The 22,104-nt window shown below is 34.8% G+C and overlaps 1 protein-coding gene across 1 annotated transcript in view; it reads right to left on the bottom strand.

The window, feature by feature from the left end:
* Nucleotides 1–22,104, bottom strand: part of ERCC6L2 (ERCC excision repair 6 like 2) — a 152,441-nt gene that overhangs the window by 54,290 nt on the left and 76,047 nt on the right. Inside the window, 3 exon segments of the mRNA XM_020971672.2 lie at nucleotides 3,134–3,286; nucleotides 11,957–12,056; nucleotides 15,302–15,397. Coding sequence (XP_020827331.1) covers nucleotides 3,134–3,286; nucleotides 11,957–12,056; nucleotides 15,302–15,397 — 349 coding nt within the window.

Here is a 22,104-nt window from a genome sequence, read left to right as displayed (position 1 = left end):
GAGGATTACCTGCCAGGCATGTGGGACAGTCATTGTAAACACACTGAGATGGAAGATGGAATGTTGTGGGTATGGAATGGATAGAAGGCCCATGTGGCTGGATTACAGATTGTGGGAAGTGAAGTGATGTATAATAAGGGCAGAAAGACAAGTTAGGACCAGTTGTAAAGGGTTTTAAAAATCTAACAGAAGAGATTATATTTGATACTAGAAGCAATAGGAAGCCACTAGAGTTGATAATGATTTGATATATTTAGATAGATAGATGGATGGATAAATAGATGGATAGATAGACTGACAGACAGACATATCTTTACATCTATAACTGTGAGTCACCTGAAAAGAAATGTTAGTTAAACCCAAGGGAACAGATGAAGTTACCGAGAAAGAAAATGTAGAGGGCAAAACAGACAACATTTAGGGATACCCGCAGTTAAGAGGTATGATATGGATGATGAAATACCACAGAAAAATCAATCCCACAAGTAGGAGGAAAACCAGGAGAAATTAGACAAAAGAGTATGAAGGAGAGAAGGTGATCAACAATGCCCAATGTAGCAGATAGGTGGAGAAGGATGAGGACTGAGAGAAAACTTCAGATTTGGCAATTAATAGACCATTGGTAATTTTGGAAAGTGATTCCAATTGAGTTATGAGGGTGGGAAACAGACTGCAAAGGGTTGAGAAGTGAGTGGGAGGAAAGGAAGTGAATACAACCTCTGAATTTCTGAACTAAGTCAATTTCTCAGAAAAATAATTACTTGCCATTCAGGTTCCTAATTTATCAAATCTATTTCCTTTGCCTTTTTAGAGGACAGGAAGTGGAGATAGTGAGTACATAAACCTTTTCCAGGAATTTGGAAGAGAAAAGGGAAAGAGATATAGAATAATTGCCCGAGGGGTTGGGAGAGTCTAGTAATTTTTTTAAATTTAAAGAATAGGGGAGATAGGCATGTCTGAGGGAAAGAATCCATAGATTAGGAAAAGCTGAAGGTCTGAGAGACTTGGGTAGAGGAGGGGGAAGATTACTGATGTGATCTGCTAGAGAATGCTGGAGGGGACAAGACCAAGTGTATGCGTAGATGGGCTGAAGAAAGGCTTCCTCTATCTCAGGAGGAAAGGCGGGGAGAATGGGAAATGATGTCACAGAGTTTTGAGATGAAGAGGACACAAGAGGGAGTCATATTGAATGACTGCAATTCTCAATAAAGTACGAGGCAAGGACCTCAACTGCAAGAAGTGGGGAGAAGGTGTCAGAGAACTCAATGAAGAGGAAAGCAAAGGTTTGTAATAACTTCTGTAGGAAGTGAGGCAACAAATCAGAGAGGAATAAAAGGACTGTGTTGCTGCAGTGAAGATTCAATAGAAGTTGGATAACATGATTTTGTAATGCATGCATTGCAAGTTCTGGCTTCCTCTGGCTTCATTCAGTAGCTCATGGGTAAAATCAGAGAAGGTAGATGGTGAGAGTAATCTAGGGCTGAGATCTGAGAAGAGATTAAGTAGTGATCAGACAAGGGGGCAAGGGATTCAAGGAAGTCAAAATGGGTAATTATTAGTTTGAGACTGGAAAAAAAGTACTCAGAGCAGGGGTAATAGCTTTGAGAATCTAGTGAAGGGTGAAGGGACTGACAGTCTCATTGAGGAGGATGAATAAGTTTAGGAAGAGTGAAGTGTAAGGAGAGGTGGAATGACAAAAAGGTTATGATCTGATAGGGGAATATCAGATTTTCTAGTTAAGGAAATAGAAAACTTATAGGTAATAGTAAAGAACTAATGTGTAACCATCTCTATGTATGTCTTACATAAACTGATGGAGTAGGTCATAGAAGCAGAGGAATTGAGAAGTTCAGGAGTTTGAGAGAACATCGTAGTAAATAATGAATTACCCTAGTATAAAGACAGGAGAGGAAGATGGTGAGCCAGGTGCTGAACTCTCTGTGAAAAGAGGGAGAATGACTTGGGGGTCAGTATACTACAGCCACCATAATTTAGACTGGGTGTAAAATTTTTATTGAGTGGACCTCAAAGGAGCAAAGGTTGCTGAGAGATAGAAATACAATAAAAGCATAATATATTAAAACAGTCTTAGAATAAACAAAATGATTAAAAAATATTGCCCCAGTCCTCCCTGATCACTCTGGTCCTACATACTTTCTATACCATTTGGAGTATGATGCTCATTATTGTGATTTACCATTAGGTACATGTCCTATCTCTCCAATTAGACTACAGGTTTCATGGCTGCAAAAACTTTTAAATTGTTAGTACCCAGCATAGTGCCCAATAAAAAGTAGGCAAAAATAAATATTTTGACCAATTATGATGATGAATTATATGAAGGATTTGCCAACCACTAGTTGTATAACTTTGGGTAAGGCTACCTTTCTGGGTCTTAGCTGCCTCATTTGTAAAGAAAGGGGATTTAGAACAAGGATGTAACCAACTAACTATAAACATTCTATGACTCTGAAGTATTTTGTCCTTTCCAACATCTATTATAGAATACTTAAGTCAAAGAACTTAAATTTCTTGTGTAATGAAAAATTTTAAGACTTTTTTGGAAAGCTACAAAAATGTTCCATTTAAAGAACAAGAAACATCTGTATGCTGAAGATGAACATAACTGGAAGAGTCTGAAAACTGGTGTGGAATTTTTATTGGGAACAGCAAACAAAAATCTCCATGACACATGAGACAGCATCTCAGGGAATACTTGGTGACTTTTAATCAAAACACATTTTATATTTTTGTTTATTTGTGGAAGACATTTTTTCCCCTGAAATTTCAGCAGCTATTTACAAAATAATACACCTCCCTTTGTCCGTGTGGAAATGGCTTTGAGGGGGAAAGGAGTCACATGTTCAGGCCTGTGTGTGGACAGGGGTAGGGGAGCTTTACGAATGTTTATGAAAAAAGCTGTTTTAAAGGCACAAAGCTTCATTTTCAAAAGTCTGATTGCAGCTCTCTAAAAATGTAAATTCTAAGAGTCTTGTGATATATTTTGCAAAAAAAATTGCAATTTCCTCAAGATCTAGAAAGACATATTCATTTATATTTCATAGTGCACAAATGGGGGGGAAAAACAAAGTAGCTTAAAACCTCAATGAAAAGGCCAAAAGAAATTTCACACCTCCAGGATATCCCTTGTAAGACAGGACCCTTGAGATCTTAGTTTGAAGAGGTTGTGGATCCCAAAAAGCTCTCCTTGATGTTCTTTTGATCCTTGAACTGCTTCAAAATACCGCTTGGCATTTTCACTCCCAACCACCACACAGTGCAGTTGCTAAAACAGAAAAATACATGATATTTCAGAAGTGTCTGATCCAACAACATGTCAGAATTTCCTGGCATTATCAGTATATACACAGTTTTAGGTGGAGTAGACAGAAACTCCTTAGGGAGGAAATTTTGTTTTAATTTCCCTGGAAGATGTTGCCATTGTGGGGAAATAATCATCTGATTAGTTTTATTGAAGACCAAATTAAAAATAGCTTTATACTTTTTATCTGTTTTCCACCTACTACCTACAAAATTGAGTCAATATTTTCCCTCATTTTTTTTACATGAGAAGAACAAATTTCTAGGCATTTTTATCCTGTTAAGCAGTTCTAGAGAAATGCTATAATAGGTACTACTAAAACTTGACAGAATTAGTTCATCTATCACCAAATTATAAGTTTGAATTGATGGCAAGATGACTACAACAGAAAATAATAATGATCATGACGGTACTGGGAACTAAAAGCAATGCTCCATTTCTCTCTTGGAAACATAGTATATTTGAAACAAGGATAGCTTTTTAATTTCAATATTGTTAAGTTGTTTTTTAGTTGTGTCAGACTCTTCATGATTCCTTTTAGGGTTTTCTTGGCTAAGATACTAGAGTGGTTTGCCTTTCCTTCTCCAGCTCATTTTACAGATGAGAAAACTGAGGCAAAGTGTGTTAAATGACTTTCCCAGGGGCACACATCTAGTAAGTATCTAAGGCCAGATTTCAATTCAGGAAGATCAGTCTTCCTGACTCCAAGCCCAGAGCTCTATCCACTGCACCACTTAGCTTCCTCTAACTTCAATACAGTTCCTTGGAAAACCAAGGAACTTCTTCTTCACATGGAAGAGGACCATATTAATAACCAGTCAGGGAATTTACTGAGCATCTCTTATTAGAGATGTGAACTAAATGTTACGTGAACAGGTATAACAGACAAAACTAACCAAAGCACACTGGAGTCTTTTTGATACTAAGAATCTCCCAGATTTCAGGTCTCTTTTAATGTCCTTTAGCATGGTTGTGAAAATAAACAGTAAAATGGTTTTATTTTATTGGTCATAAGGAATTGGTAGAAGATGCCAGTATTAACATAATCAATCACACCATATGAAAAAAGACTTAGTCTCAATAAGTTGCTTTGGAAAGCCAAGCTTATTCCTTGTCAGTTCAATCATTAAATTCTTTGAGGTATGCCACAAAATCTAGAAACTACAAGTGTGTACTCTAGAAATACTAAAGTACTCTCTGCTTTTTTACTCCATCTGTTGTTATCAGTAGCTTCATTAGACATTTCTACTCTCCTATTCCAGACCAAAAAGTACCTGAATACAAGAATGAAATCTTGTGCCCAAAACAAGTCCTGTATTTTCAAGGGCAAAATTCCACCAGCAAAGTTCAATTATAAAATTTATATTGTGGCATTTTTTGACTAAATTTTCCAAACTGAAAACCAGGCTGAGAATAAGTAATACAATCATATTAGAAACCAAATGGACAAGAAAAGTAAAATAGTAATTGGAAAGGCAGTAATTTTGGGGTATATAATTTGTTCATAATAGCAAGGATAAAAAAAAATAGTAAACATTAGTATAAACATTAGAAACATGAATTATTCTTTAGTATTACACCCATTGATCTCCTCTAAACATCTTAATAATTAACTTATTTTTTTTTCCACTTTTTGGTGAGGCAATTGGGGTTAAGTGATTTGCCCAGAGTCACACAGCTAGTAAGAGTTATGCGTCTGAGGCCACATTTGAACTCAGGTCCTCCTGACTCCAAGGCTGGTGCTCCATCCACTGGACCACCCAGCTGCCCCATTAATAATTAACTTATTTAAGAAGTGATATGGGAATACTGTAGACACTGAAGTCAGAGGCAGCCTAAAAAGCATATTTCACCTTACCATTCCCTCAAAGCAACAAACTCCAAATGCAGAAAAAGAAAAAAAAATCCCCACAAAAACCAGTGATGGAAGAAGAATATTTAAAGAAGATAACACCAGGTAGTTCTTGCATGAAATAATAAAAGAAAAAGAATAACAACCCAAAACTGAAGACCAGTTCAATGGCTAAAAAGGAAATGACTGAAAATATGAAGTGATCCCACAAAGGGAGTAAGACAGGGGAGATCAGAATCTGTAAGATGGAATTGTGCACGTTGCTACTAATTTCCACTAGGAGGGAGGCAATGGTCTGAGACTCCAGAGAGAATTTTGTAGAAAGCCGATGGTTCAAAGAGGGACTGGCATGATATCAAAAGGGCCAGGTTATGCGGGGAAAAAAGCAAGTAATGGGATCAAGGCCTCAAGTCTTCAATTATAGAATACTTTCTCCTGTACCTGACTGCCTCTGATGAGAACTAACACTCCTGGTAATAAATTCTTGAGTATTTCAGAAAGGAAAAGTAGATAGAAAAGAGGAGGAATGAAAACAATACTTCTTGGAAATAGGCATTACAAATTAATGTCACTAGAACAGAAGAACAGATAAAGTAGAAAATGAGTGGGGAAACTGAGGATTAGACACCTTACATGCTTATCTACACTAGGAAAAGAAAAGAGTAAAAAAACACAAGGAAGATTGAGAGAAAGAATAATAATAAAAAATAAACTCAAGTACTTTGAGATTGGGCAGACCTGCTGGAAGAGGGAGTGAGTTGGAGGAGACCAAGTCAGAATAATGCACATATAATAAACCATAGAGAACAAAGGCTGATTTAAGATAAGTGGAAAATATGTATGTGCACATCTGCCTGTGTAATGGAAGAAAGCACAAACTTAACAGTTATAATTCTAAGTATAGATGGATTAAATTCCCCTCCCAAAAATAAACAGAATGGAGAAATGGATTTTTGAAAAGCCTGCTACATAAAAGAATCACATTTAAAACACAAATACATACAGAGTGCAAATGAGGTAGTGAAACAAATTTATTATGCTGTAGGCAACTCTAAAGAAGGCGAAATTTCAGATACTTCAACAACAAAAATCACTGTGAAGAGAGAAAACAGAAACTATGCTATACTGAAAGGCATCAGAGATAATAAAAATAGCAATAATAAATATAAATGCACCAAATGGTGCAGTGGCAAAGATTTTAAAAGAAAAACTACGTGAACTGCAAAAAGACAATGATAGTAATAGTTAAAAGACTATGTTGTTCTCTTATAATTGGATAAGGGCAACAGTAAGATAAAATGTTCAATTAATACAGTCAATCCTCAACATTAATTTGTTTAACTTTTGTAACATCAAGTATTTGCATGATTTTATTTGTAACCTCATCTTCACTTTTGCGTTGGCAACCACATCCACTCAAGGCTACATGTAGTAGAGAAAAAAATGAGAAACAAGATGCACACAAATTTGTGGACTGGCTGGTAACCACTTCATTGGTCTTGTTCACCCTACCACTGTAAAGAGCTCCCCATGCATTCATGGCATATTTCATTGTTTGCTTTTAAAATCTGAGTTCTGTGTTGCAATTATGCCCCCAAAGCATAGTGCAAGTCCTTTGGGCTCTAAGCCCAAGTGTGCAAAGTCAGTGTAAGGCTTAGTGAGGAAATAAACTTCATGCCAGAATGTCTGCAGCTGCTGACCTAATCAACTAGCTAGAGACAAAGAGGCTGCTATCATCTAGTGTAGCCTCCAGGTTAAACATCCACTTGCCTCTGCTATATTCCCCTACTCTGAGACCCTTAAGGATCTCAACAGTGCATGAAGCAGATATCACTGATAGATTATTTCAAGCTGGTGCATCCTTCATGATCTCCAATGCTATCTATTAGCCGTGAAGGGCAATGTGTTGGAGATGATGTCAAGACCTCAAGGCATCTTCCAACAGCAGCCAAAGTCCCAGCAACCTTTCCCTTGGTTTTCAGGGGTCAGCAAAGGTAGAGAGGTTTATGGCAGAATAGCATACAGTACAATGCTCTCACACTGCCATTTGACACAGTGGAAGCTAAAATTCAGGTTAAAAATTGCTTTAGTTTTATTTGTTGTAAAGTATTTATTATACTATAGATTTCATGTGTTATGAAAAATGAATATTGCCTGAAATCAATGCTTTTTTTTTAGTTGAGATGTTAACATAAAAGGTCACAGGATTCTAGGGAATTACTAGTGAGAAAAAATGTTTTGCATTTTGTGGATTATTTTATTGTTATTGTGTTGGGAAAAGTGCACATTGATCAGAATTAATGTTTTGTTATAAATAATTATATTCAGAAAAGTGTATTTTCAGCAATCTCTAGCAAAAGATAACAGTTTTTGGTGATCATGGTAGCCAAATCCTGTGTTTCCCCTATGTTCAATGTATTAACATTTGCATTTTTTACTTTTGCCCTATTTTCTAGGAACACTACCCCCACAAAAGTTGAGAAGACTGAATGTGTATCTGAAAACTTATATTAAAAAGGTGGGACAAAGAGATTAAGGAATTGATAAATTTTAAAAGACTAGAAAATAAATTAGCAATACTAAAGCAAGTATAAAATAAATCGTGGAAATTAGGAAATAGAGAAATCTGAAAATAAAATAACTACAAAGTTGGCAAATAAAACCAAAAGCTGTTTTCAAAAAAGAAGCAATGTAGATACATTATTAGCATAGAAATAGAGAAAACAGAGAGACAGAATAGAGAAATACAGAAAAAAGTCAAATTAGCAAAATTAAGTTAATGAAATGAATTTACAATAAGAGACAAAGTAAAATTATTAGAAATTATTACATGGAATTATGCATCAGTAAAACAAACAAGGTATTTTCAAAGGAGGTGGAACATCTAGCTTTTTAAAAAGGGAAAAAATAAAATATGAAATAGATTTTAAACAACTTAATATCATAAAAATAAATTGAGTAAGCCATAAATAAACTACCCAAAACAGAAACAAACTTGATACCTTGGCCAGATGGATTTACAAGTGAATTTCATTTCATCAAACTTTTAAAGAACAATTAATCCCCTTGGTAAAAAATTATTTTAAAAATAAAGACAAACCATTCTACTAACCTCCATTTATAAGGCAAAAATGTCACTGAAACTCAAACGAGTAGAAACAAAATAGAGAAAAAGAATCATAGGATAATCTCACTAACTGATGCAAATATATTAAATGAAATTCTCACTAGAGATCAGTAGAAAATATTCACACCAATGATGCAAGAGTAATCTCAATTAAGAAAACAATTGCCATAATTAGTCATATAAACAAAAGATAATAAAACCACACATTTACAAAAAGAAAAGTTATTTGAAAAATACAGTATTCATTTATATTAGAAACTCTAAGAAGCCAGGCAGGGCCCTTCTTTAATATGATTAAAAGTATATGTTTAATACCAAGAGCTAGCATTGCTCACAATGCAAAAAACTCTAGAATGTTTTCACTGTAACAACAGTGATATCTCTACATCCTCTCTAAAATTTGATTTGGAAGATTTAGAAATTTTAGGTATGGCAATAAGACAAAAATAAAATTAAAAGTATAAAGATCAGCAAAGAGGAAACAAAATCTATTTATCTGCTGATGACATAATGATGTATTTCAAAAACCCCAAAGCATGAATGAAGAAACTTATTTTATTCAATAAAGTGGCTGGATGCAAAACACACACACACACACAATTCAGCATTTATACAAAATACTAACAAAAACCGGAAAGAAAACGTAAAAAGGTAAGTTCCATTCAAAATGACTACAAAATGCATAAAACACCTAGAAACAAACTTGTCAAGATCTACGTGAGACTTACATAATACAATTATAAAACACTTTTTACAGATAAAACAATAATAAAGTTTATATGGTAGAACAAGATGTATGGAGTTGTCAAGAGAAACAGTGAGAAAAGAAACTAAGAGGGCACAATATTACCAGACAAGAACTGCTGGGACAAATGGAAAATAATCTGGCACAAATTAGGTCTGAATCAACATCTCACACCAGAAACCAAGATGAAATCCAAATAGGTACTTAACCTAAGATACAAAAGGTCAAGTCATAAACAAATTAGAAGAATAAGAAAAGAAATATCTTTCAGAACGAAGGATAGTTGAAGAGTTCAGGACCAAACAAGGGGTAGAGAAGATATCAGTAGATAAAACAGAAAGTTCTAATTAAATAAAACAAAAAAAAGATTTTGCATGAACAAAAATCAGTGAGGCTAAAATTATAATGGAAACAATTAAATGTAGAAAAAATATTTATGGCAAGTTTCTGTAATAGTTATCATATCCAAGATATATAAGGAAGTGATTCAAATATATAAGAATAACAGCCATATCACAATAGATAATTGGTCAAATAATCTGAACAGTTTCTGAAGAAAGAAATCCAAGTAATAGACAACCACATTAAAATGCTCTGAATCACTAGTAGAGATAGGAAAATTAAAATAACTCTAAGGATCTATATCATACCTATAAGAATGGCAAAAAGGACAAAAACCAGAAAACAATTGTTAAAGCTGCAGGAAAACACACAGACTAATATACTATCATTGGTAGAAATGTGAATTGTTCCAGTCATTTTGGAAAGCAATTTAGAACTATGTGCAAAATGAGACCAAATCATGCATACTCAGCAATACTATTAGGCCTATTCCACCCCTCCCCCACAAAACAAACAAACAAAAACAAAGTGAAATGAAAGGGACCCATATGTACCAAAATGTTTATAGCAGCTCTTTTTGTTAGCAGCAAAAAGCTATAGAAACTAAGAAACCAAGTTGATGCTCATCAATTGTGGAATGATTGAATAAACTATGTAATAGAATGTAATGTAATAGAACATAATTAGGCCATAAGAAATAATGAAAAGGATAGTTTCAGAGAAACCTGGGAAGATCTGTATGAACAACTGTAAAGTGACCAGAACCAGCAGAACTATTTATGCTGTAACAACATTTTAAAGAAAAACAATTTTGAAAAACTTAAGAAACTCTGATTAATCAATGACCAACCATGGCACTAGAGGAATGATGATGAACCATGCTACCCATTTCCTGATGAAGAGGTGATGGACTCAAGAAGCAGAATGAGCCATACATTTTCAGAAATGGGCAATGTGAGAATGTTTTGGTGACTTTGCCTATTTGTTAAAAGAGTTCTGTTTTTCCTTTGTATTTTTTTTTCCAATTTGGGGGGAAATAGGATTAGGATTAAGATCTCTTGCCCCTTTCCCTTCCAAAAGAAAAAATGAAAAAGAAAGAAAAGAGGGATATTGAAGGATTGTTTGGTTTTTTTTAATGTATGTCAGGGAACAGAAAGTCAGATAAGTGGGAGAATTCTGAAAGTGAAATGTCAAAGTTATTATGTAACAGAAATTTTCAGTTTCATATATATTCTTTCGCTGTTCTACTCTGAATATGAAGATGCATCTTTTATTTAGTATTTAAGTTCAGAATATAACATTTTTTTTAAAAAGGTATCTGTAATGGAACTAAAGATTTTATTTGTTCTCAAAGATCACCTGATCTTTAAAATTAAAATTATTATAATTATCACATTACATATATAACTTAATATATATAATATGATTGATATATTAGCTAATGTCTATTATATTATATTATAGTAAAATAATAAATATATGAAATTAAAATTATATAATAATGACCACCTCCTCCAAGGTGAATAAGGTATAAGTTAGCCTTAGCAGTCTAAAAAACTAAGGAACTTCTTAGTGAAATAAAGTAGAATTTGATGCCCTAAAGAGGTACTCTGACAAGAACTTGAAATGACACTGTTTTGAGGAAAGAACAAAACATAAGTCAAGAAATCTGGTTCTAGGTCTTTTCGTGGTGGCAAAAAATTGAAAAATAAGATGCTCATCAATTGGGAAATAGTTGAACAAGCTGTGATGTATGATTGTGATGGAGTATAACTGTGCTGTGAAAAGTGGGGAAGAAGATAATTCCAGAAAAAACTGGGAAGACTTATATGAGCTGATGCAAAGTGAAGTGAGCAGACCCAGGAGAACACAGTATACAGTTAAAAGCAACAATGTAATGACAATCAACTGTGAAAAACTTAGCTACTCTGATTAATACGATGTACAACAATTCCACAGAACTCATAACCAAAAATGCCATCCATCTCCGAAGACAAAACTAATCAACTCTGAGTGGAAACTGAAGCATTTTTTTTCCATTTTATTTTTTCTCCAACTCTAACGTTGTATAACTTCGTAATGGGAGACTGGCTAGTACAAGACCAGTCCCAAAAGCATTTGTGTTTGATGTACTGCTTCAGGAAGTACTTGATGAAGTGGGATGAAGGGACCCTGACCTCTAATTCAGAGCATGCACAAGTAGTTCTGGTATCTTATGATTTTCCAGTCTCATCACCACATGATGAAGAAATGGCCTTTCAATTGGCTAACTGTCCATGCAAACAAAAGGTTCCAATAACTCACCCTTATTTTTTCCCCTTCCTAACTTCTAAAACTTACATCTAAAACTTGGAGATGGAGGGTGGAAGGTAGCCTGATCTGTTAATCTGTGCTTGCATTTTGAAAGTAGTTCCTAGATTTGACTACAAACTCAATCTGTACTTTTTATGTGTAAATTTTGTATTATGGCTAAAATAACACAAATGTGTTTTCTACTCCTCTCTAAATATTCTCTGCTAAAAGGCAGTTTCTTCTAAATCATCAGACAAAAGAAAACTCAAATTTTACCTGCTTATATACCTGACGTAAATACATGATCTCTTCCACAGTTCCTAAGGATATAAGCCTAAATACTTTCACATCCCGACACTGCCCAATCCTATATGCTCTGCAAAAAACAAACACAAAAACAAAAACAAATTAATTGAAAGAGCTTTGTGTTGGGAGGTAATACATAGTTCTATGGTAGTCTAAAAACTCAAAATCTTGATTTATTTCTAATTTGTCATCACCATTTCTGAAGGTGTCCCTGCCCTTCCACTACCCAACAAGCCATCACTTAAAAGAAGTGAAAAAGGGAAAATAAAAAAAACATTCAGAAAAATTAACCATTATCAACTGAGTCCAACATTGTAGGCAATGTTCTCCACCCACAGATTTCCCTTCCTCTGCAAAGAATGAAGGAAAGTGCTTTTTTGCCTAATCTCTTCTTATGGCCCAAGCTTGGTCATTATAATTAATAAGTTAATTTTTAATAAGGTATTTATTATGTTTTTACTTTGCTCCAGGCACTAAGCTAGGAACTGGGAATAACAAAAACAAAAAGGAGTTGCTGCCCTCAAAGAGCTTACAATCTAATAAAAGAGGATAATACAAAACAGGAAGTAGACTGGTAATTCACAAGCATAATGAGCAGAGGTATATGGCAATTGATTGCCATGTCCTTTCCAGGAATGGTAGCATTGATGGTACTGCTGCCAGAGCTAGAAGCAAAAAGGAGGATGGAGAAGGAAGAGTATACATGGCATGGGTTGAGTCAGTTATGGAGAACTATTCTGTTCTTTATAATTTTACAATGTTGAAGCTTTAACTGCTTTGTGATTATTCTTTCCATTTACGGCATTGTAGTCAGTGTGTATATTGTTTTCCTGACTCTGCTTACTTTATTTTATATCACCGGTCTTTTTCACGCTTCTTTCTCTATGTTCATCATACTTGTCATTTATTAGAGTACAATAATATTCCATTACACTCATGTACCATAATGTTTTTAGCCATTCCCCAATCAAAAGCCACCTACTTTGTTTCCAGGTCTTTGCTACTACAAAAAGCTAATATGAATATTTTTATACATATGCAGCCTTTCTTTTTTGTTAATGATCTATCTCCCTGGGGTATGTGCCTAGAAATCATGGCATTTTTTTCCTTAAACAATAAACCTGATTTTCTTTAGGAGCTACAGAATGGTAGAGCAACCAGAAGTGCCTTTTCTCTCAAACACAACTACATTTTCCCCTTGGGTCTCCATTGAACTCTACAACTAAAAACCCATTAACATTAACAAGTTGAACATGTTTCAGTTGTTGTTACACACACTAGCTGTGGAAGGTTTGGTGTGAAAAGTGGGAGCTTCTGCTTCGAATATTGATTGCCCAGTTTATAAAATGCGACAAGGGCCTGAGAAAGTATCATCTTATTTTTCTCTATTTCTGCCATACTTTTTGCTGCTTTTTTGTTTACTTGATTAAAATAAACGTCTTATGCCTAACTTTCTTCTCTCCCTTTCCCAGATAGTAGTAGAAACTATTGCCTGAAATTAGTGAAATTGGCTTGAGGAAAACCATAAGAAGAACAAGGCAGCTGAGTGGTAGGCTTAGCGCTATGTCCTTATCTCCAGTCTCCTTGGAAGATGACTCCTATCCAAAAATGTTATTTTTCAATCAATCCAATCTGCCTTAAAAGCTCCAAAGTATCTGAATATACCATTCTCTATATATTGCATGCTATTAAAAAAAAAACAAACAAAAGGAGCTTCCCAGATAAAGTCTGATGAAGCTGGCTACATTTTTCATCAATAATCTTTTTATAGTTTTGGAAGTATTTAAATCTGAAATCAAAAGACAGGACATTTTAATAATCCTGGAATTCTGTTCAGTCATACTCAGAATGGTTCTACACTTTAGAAAAATGGTCAATACACTTCAAGCCAGCATGAGCTCCAAAACCATATTTCACAGTAAGATTTAAAAGATTATGAAATGTTCATGCTGTAAGAAATTATTTCATCCAACTCCCTCATTCTACAGATAATGAAATAATGGCAACGGGAGATTAAGTGATTTGCCCATGTTTGTACTACTGATCAGCAATAGAGCCTAGAATCTTTTCTTAAGAACAGAAAAAGATGTTTAAAAATGTGTATTTAAAACACTTAACAACTAAAAATTTATTTATTTTTAGTTTTCAACATTCACTTCCATAAGATCTTGAGTTCCAAATTTTCTCCCCATCCCTCCCCTCCCCCACCCTAAGATAGAGCGCAATTTAATATAGGTTCTACATATACATTCATATTAAACTTATTTTCACATTAGTCATGTTGTAAAGAAGAATTAGAATCAACAGGAGAAACCACGAGAAAGAAGAAACAAAAAAGAGAGAGAGAGCAAATAACATGCTTCAATCTGCATTCAGACTCCATAGTTCTTTCTCTGGATGTGGATAACATTTTCCATCATGAGTTTTTTGGAGTTGTCTTAGATCCTTGCATTGCTAAGAAGTGAAAAGTCTATCGAAGTTAGTCATCACACAATGTGGCTGTTACTATGTACAGTGTTCTCCTGGTTCAGCTTACTTCACTCAGCATCAGTTCACGTAAGTCTTTCCAGGTTTTTCTCAAGTCTACCTGCTCATCATTTCTTATAGCACAATAGTATTCCATCACAATCATATACCACAACTTGTTCAGCCATTGCCCAATTGATGAGCGTCCCCTCAATTTTCAATTCTTGGCCACCACAAAAAGAGCTGCTATAAATATTGTTGTATATGTGGGTCCTTTTCCCATTCGTATGATGCCTTTGGGACACAGACCTAGAAGTGGTATTGCTGGGTCAAAGGGAATGCAGTTTTATAGCCCTCTGGACATAGTTCCAAATTGTTCTCCAGAATGGTTGGATCAGTTCACAACTCCACCAAAAACGCATTAAGGTTCCAATTTTCCCACACCTTCTCCAATATCATCTTTTTCTTGTTTTTTTCTGTGTTAGCCAATTTGATAGGTGTGATGTGGTACCTCCGAGTTGTTTTGATTTGCATTTCTCTAATCGATAGTGATTTAGAGTATTTTTTATATAACTACACATAGCTTCAATTTCTTCATGTGAAAACTGACTGTATCCTTTGACCATTTATCATTTGGGGAATGAGTCGTAATAAATGATATTTTAAAAAGACCTAAGTATTCTTAAATAAGATTTCCTTCTCTACCTTTTCATCCCTTGCCTCAACCAATCACAAGTATATTTTGTATCAATCTAAACCTTTAAATTTCATGATCAAATACTATTTTTAAGAACCCTACATGATAAGCAGTATTTATAAATCACTTCAAATGACAGCAAGAACATATACCTGTCAATGGCTTGAAGATCATTGGCTGGATTCCAGGTAGGATCAAAGATCACAACAACATTGGCACCAACAAAATTGAGGCCAAGTCCACCAGCCCTTGGAGAAAAATGAGAAGGATTAAATTAGAAAGTTCTTTAGGAATGCTACTTCCTCAAAAAAATAAAAGTGAAGTGCTTAAACACAACTTATTAAGTTTTCAGCTGAAGGACTAACTTTGCTAGGCTTCTACTTTCAAAAACTGATTGCTATACTAACATTAAATTAACAAGGAGCAACAGAATTTTTTTATACGCCAACCAAATTGTGATGAGAAAGGAATATTTACCATATTTCTAGAATTACTTTTTCCCACTGGCATAGAATAACACTCAAAATGTTGAATGCCAAGTCAAGTGAGTTGTTTCCTCCCTGTTGTCTTTTAGACCTTTAAGTACTATTTTTGAAATGTTTTACAACAATATTTTTTTAAATTATCAGCATAATAAAACTAAACAAATAAAACACATTTTGTATGGGCAATCAATAAAAGTGCTTTTTAAAAAAGAGTACAAAGAAATGTTCTTTTGAAACCATTTGAACCTTTCAAACAGATTAAATTTTCAATTGTAAATAATATAAAAATGTAAAACTCAGATCCAAAACAAGTACTATAAGAAAATATAAAAAGTAAGTGATCATTTTCAGCTTGCAGCTGCAAAAGGAAGAAAATCAGAGAGCACATTATAAATGGTTAGAACTCCCATAGTCAAAATACAATCACATTCTACAACTCTAGTTTAGCATATGAACTCTGTGGGGCTAAACACTGTGTCAAGCAGACAAATATAGACTCCAGTACCCAAATCAGGGAGAGATAAGCTAGACCAAAAAGAACTATAGACCAGTGTGTCATTAATGAATATTTCTGAAAAAATTTTAAATAAAAGATAAGTACAGAAAATATAGCAATATAACAAAAAATATTCTCCAAGACCTCAAGTTGCCTTGATACCAAGGCTAGAGGTATGGTTCAACATTAGGGAAACAAATAGAATAACTACTTGTATAAACAACAAGAAACACATAATAATTTCAATAATTATAGTAGGGGAAAAAAGCCTTCCTCAAACCCCACATCAATAATTTATCTTTTAATAAAAGCAACAGAAGCAACAAGAAAACACAGGTAGAAAAGGAGCAGCAGAATAGGGTTGTGGTTCTGAGAAGATATGGGTTCAAGTCCCATTACTGACAAAAAAAAAGTGGGAATGAAGTGGCCCGAGCAGCTCTAGATCTCATATGATACTACAAAGCAGTAATCATCAAAAAGGTTTAGAAAACTGGTTTAAAAATAGAGGTTGTTCAGAACAGATTAGGTATACAAGGTACAGAGGCAAATGAATTTAATAATGCAGTATTTAATAAAACTGAAGTCTCCCACTACTAAGGGACAAAAAATGCTGGGAAAAGTGAAAAGCCATCTAGGAGAAATGAGGTTTAGACCAACATCTCATACCATATACCAAAATAAGTTCTAAATGGATACATGACCTAGATATAAAGTTACACCATAAACAATTTCAAGGAGCAAGGAAGAAATTTCCTGTTGGATCTATGGAAAGAGGAAAAGTTCATGACCAAACAAGTAGTAGAAAATGTCACAGAAGATAAATGGCCAATTTTGATTACATAAAAAAATTATGTATAAAGACTGAGCAATGCCAGCAGTAGGCCTATACCACAAAGAGATTTAAAAAAAAAAAAGGAAATGGCCCTGTGTGTACAAAAAAATTTTAGTAGCTCTTTTTGCAGTAGAAACTAAAGAATGCTCATCATCTGGAGATAGGATGAACATTATGGCATTGGAACATATTTGCATCATAAGAAATGATAAAAGTGATGGTTTTGGAGAAACTTGGGAAGAATTTCTAAAAAATGATACAAAATGAAGTAAGCAGACCAGAATAACAAGTTGTACGATGTTAACACCGTAAAGACAAACACCTCCGAAAGGCTTCAGAACTCTGATCAATACAATGACCAAACAAAATTGCAGAGGACCAAGGTAACTCCACATCCTGACACTGAGGTGATGAACTCAAGAAGCAAGACGAGTCAAATTTTGATTATAGGAATTTGTTTCACTTAACAATCCAAATTTGTTATGGAGGTGTTTCTCTCTCTCTTTTTTTTTGAGGACAGAAAATCTATGCTTGTCAATTGAAAAAAAAAAGTTAAAATGTTTTAAAGAAAGAATTAAAGTTGAACAAAGAAAAATAAGCACGACCAGGAAAACATTTCATACACAGACTACAATAAAGTAAGGAAAACAAAATCAAAAGCCCTAAGAACCATGATTAAGTCAATAATCATAATTTCAGAGGACTGAAAATAAAACATGCTTTCTACTTCTCAGTAGGAAATCTGAGGACTATCAGTGTAGAGTGAAACATACATCGTCAGATATGACCAAAGTGTGGATGTGGGGTTTTTTTTTTTAACTATCTTTGTTACACGGTGTTATATTGGTAAGGATGGAATGGGGCAAGGTAGAATGAAAAATAAAAGCAGGTGGGATTGGGAACGTGGTGAGATTCTTAATCAAACAAGGGGTAGATATAATAAAAGATAAGACAATTTCAACTGCTTAAAATAATTTTTAAAAAAGTTTTTTTACAGGCAAAATAAATATATTTAGGTGTTTTTGTTTTTGTTTTTTTAAATTAGGATACCTGTGTGATTCATCTGTGTAAGATGCTACTGGTTAGGAACATCCTTTACCAATGCAGAACAGCACATTCTCTGGAGCTTATCTCAGAAATGCCTAGGAACCAGAGGTTGAGGAACTTGCCCAGGGTTACACAGTTAATATAATAATAGCTAACATTTATAAAATTCTTTAAGGTTTATAAAGTGCTTTACAAATACTATCGCACTGCATCTTCACAACAACCCTGGGAGGTAGATGCTATTATTATCTTCATTTTACAGATGAGGAAACTTTGACAAAGATTAAGTGGTTTGCCCCAGGTAACACAACTAGTATGTTTCAAGAGGGAGAAGTTGAAATTAGGTCATCCAAGATAAAAAGCATAACTGTCAAATGGAGAAAAAAAATATTTGCATCAAACATCTCTGGCAAAAGTCTGATACCTAAGATCTATGGGAGTCTAACACAAAATACAGTCTATAAAACTAAGAATCATTCCCCAATAGATAAGCAATGAAAGGATATGACAAAAAGCTTTCAAACAAAACCCAGAAAACTGGCAAATATGACAAAAGATGGAAATAGCTGATGACAGGAGAGTTGTAGAAAGTTAGACATTTTCTCAGACATCTCTTTATTCTTCCCCTTGCTGCACTCATTCTGGATTTCTTTGACTTCTCTGGCTACACTGATTCCGGATTTGAGTTTTCCACTATTTCCTCCAACTCCTCCCCCCCATCCAACTGCTACCTCCCCTATAGTTTTTCAGGCTTCCTTTATGTGTTGCCTTCCAACATGTTTCCCCTGTAAGTTACTTAAGGGTAGGAACAGTCTTTCTTTTTCATATTTATATTTCCAGAACTTAGTACAGTGCCTCGCATACAGTAGATGATTAATAAATGTTTACTGAGTATTGCTTTATGGGCACACTACACATTTAGCCGATTTGTGAATTGTGTGGTTTATCCTTCATTCTTGAAGATGACCATGACATCAAGGAGATGATGACATGACTTGCAATTGAATTGGATTTGAGTGAGGGAGGGCTGTGCAAAGTCACCAGCATCACTTTCTCCTTCAGAGCCATCTGGATCCAGTGGCCAGATATAGATCAAGATGACTGGAGATGGCCCAGGATGCAGTGGGGGGCCTTGGCCCTTTTAAGCTAAGGTCTTTTCAGGTTCTCACTATGAGTGAGGCAGCACCCATTCAGTGAATGGGCCTCTTCGTGAATTAGTTGAAATTTGGCCCAGCTGGTAGTACAGTAGATAGAACACTGGGCCTGGATCCAGGAAGATCTCAGTTCAAATCTGGCCTGAGACACTTAATAACTGTGTGACCCTTGGCAATTCATTTAACCTGTTAGCGCCTATCTCTCAAAGTTGTTGTGATGATCAAATAGATAATATTTTTAAAAAGCACTTAGCACAGTACCTGGCACATTACATGTGTTATATTAAGGCTTATTCTTCCCTCTGCCCTATCCCTGTCCCCAACATCTTTGAAAGGATCAAAAAATCCCTAAACAGTTCATATTCCTTGACCTATATATCCCACTGTTGGGCATATACCCAAAGGAACTAAAAGACAGAAAGAAAAGTCTGACATGTGCAAAAATATTCATAGCATTTTTTTTTTGTGGCAGGGAAGAAAGGAGGAATAAAGAGGGGGAGCCCACTGATTGGGGAATGAGTAAACAAACTATGGTATATGAATGTAATGAAACATAATATCATAAGAAACAATTAATATAAAGAATTCTGAGGAAAATGTTAAGAAATAAATTGTTGCAGAGTTAAGAAAGTAGAACCAAGAGAAAAATATGCCAGACTACAATCATATAAATAAAAACAACACTAAAAAAGCAGCTGAACTCACATTAAATGAAATGAACAAACTGGGAAAACAGATGGAGACAGATTCCTTCTCTGTGAAGGAGCAGAATGCTATCTATTCTGCTGCCTCATTTCTCTTAGCCACTTTTCTTTGTTACAAGAAAGGGTTCCATGAGAGAGAGTAGACATGGATACCAGAAAATCAACAAAAGGTATCAGTAAGACATAAGAATAGCAACAATGCACAACAACTGGGTCAATCACTTATACAGAATCCGAAGGCCTCCCATAATAGACCCCTAGCCCCTCCAACATTATCTATACTGGAAATCAGTACCTGAGACCCAGACCATATCTATAGCATACTAACACATCAGTCATCATTAAACCCAAGTGCCTAAATCTTCAAAGATCCAAAAGGCAGGTAGCACCTCTCAACTGGCTCAGGGTCCAGAATGAGCAATACTCTTTCAGTGACACCACACTAATTCACAGCAATTAAACTTACTCCCACACAATGACTCAATGCTTCCAAGGAGATCACAGGAATTAACACTCTGCCTACCACAGTCTTGAAGCATGACTTAATCACATACTAACTTGTTACATTCTGATTTCACTGACAGTAACCTAATACCTCTAACACTTTCTCAAAGCTCCACCGCACTGAACCACATCTGCTTCTTTCAGTACTGGTCCATGTACCAGTTGGGACACTTTTTAAGGCAGAGGTAATTCATTATGGCCAATATCGAAGATGACACTGAAATTAAGGATCTGGGTGCATGGGAAGATAGTGGTGCCCTTGACAGAAATTGGGAAGTTCAGAAAAGAAATAATCACTGAGACATAATCTTATGTCCTAACCTTTTGCAGGAAGTTTCCTCTTAGAATTCCATGTCAGAAAAAGAAAAAGCGAAGTGGATAGAGCACCGACCCTGGATTCAGGAGGACCTGAGTTCAGATCCGGCCTCAGACACATAACACTAGCTGTGTGACCCTGGGCAAGTCACTTAACCCCACCGCCTAGCCAAAAACAAAGAAAAAAAAGAAAAAAAAGTTGTACCTGTTCAGATAAAACTTATGTTTCTTTTTGCCAGATAAGAGCTATATGGCTCAGTGGATAGAAAGCTGCACCTAGAGTCAGAAACACCTGAGTTCAAATCTGGCTTCAGACTCTTAAGAGATGTGCCTCGGCAAATCACTTAGTCTCTGTTTGGTTCAGTTTCCTCATCAGTAAAATGGGGATAATAATAGCACCAGCCTTCTGGAGTTGTTGTAAAGATCAAATGAGATAATATTTGCAAAGTGTTTAGCATAGTGCCTGGCACATTATTATTAAACAGGCACTTAATATGTGCGTGTTCCCTTCCCTAAAAAAGTATATTTCCCTTCTGCCTAAACTTCTCAGAGCTAAGTTAAATGCTCAACTTCAGTAACCAATGTTTCCGTAATAACTGACAACATCTGCTTTTCTGCTGCATTTAACACAAATGTGCCCTGTTAATAATTTAAATTTTCCTGTTGCATATATTTTTTAATTCTGTGAACCGCTCTAAATTTGTTACAAAATTTTTTGGCAAATACCATTTTAATTTGAATTTAATTTGATCATCATAAGGCACACCCCTCCAACCCTGCCACTTTCCATTAGAGTGTAAGTTTGACAGTAGAAATTGTTTCATTCATTATATTTGTATCTTCAGTGCCTAGCTCAGTGACTGGCACAGAGTAGGTGCATAATAAATACTTTGACTGATTGATTTCTGGAGCTGTAATTCTGGAGGAAGGAGGGAGAAGTTGGAGGAGGAAGGAAGAGTAACAGGAGAAAAATGAAAAGAAAAAAATATATAATTAAGTACAAGTGTAGAAAACCTGATATAAATATACAACCTGATTGTAAATTTTTTTTAAGTCAGAATTTGTTGCTTTTGGCCAAAAACCTTTCCAAAATTTACAGGGAATAAGAGTATGTATGTGTGTATATATATAATATATATATATATATCTATATATCTATCTCTGTATATATATAGATATAGATATATATAGATATATGTGTGTGTGTGTACACGCATATATATATATACATATATATGTATATGTATATATATATATATATATATATATATATATATATATATATATTTACATGTATAATTCTTTTTTTGGGGGGGTAGGAAAAAAATTTGGGGAGGCTGCCCTGTGATTTCATTGATATGGGCAACTTCCAAGAAAAAACTTTCTCTTTCCAATTTATAGTCTTCAGAGAGTTCCCT

Source organism: Phascolarctos cinereus, unplaced genomic scaffold, assembly GCF_003287225.1.
Source record: "Phascolarctos cinereus isolate Bilbo 61053 unplaced genomic scaffold, phaCin_HiC Scaffold_4;HRSCAF=312, whole genome shotgun sequence".
NCBI lineage: Eukaryota > Metazoa > Chordata > Mammalia > Diprotodontia > Phascolarctidae > Phascolarctos > Phascolarctos cinereus.
This window is presented reverse-complemented; position numbering and strand designations above follow the sequence as displayed.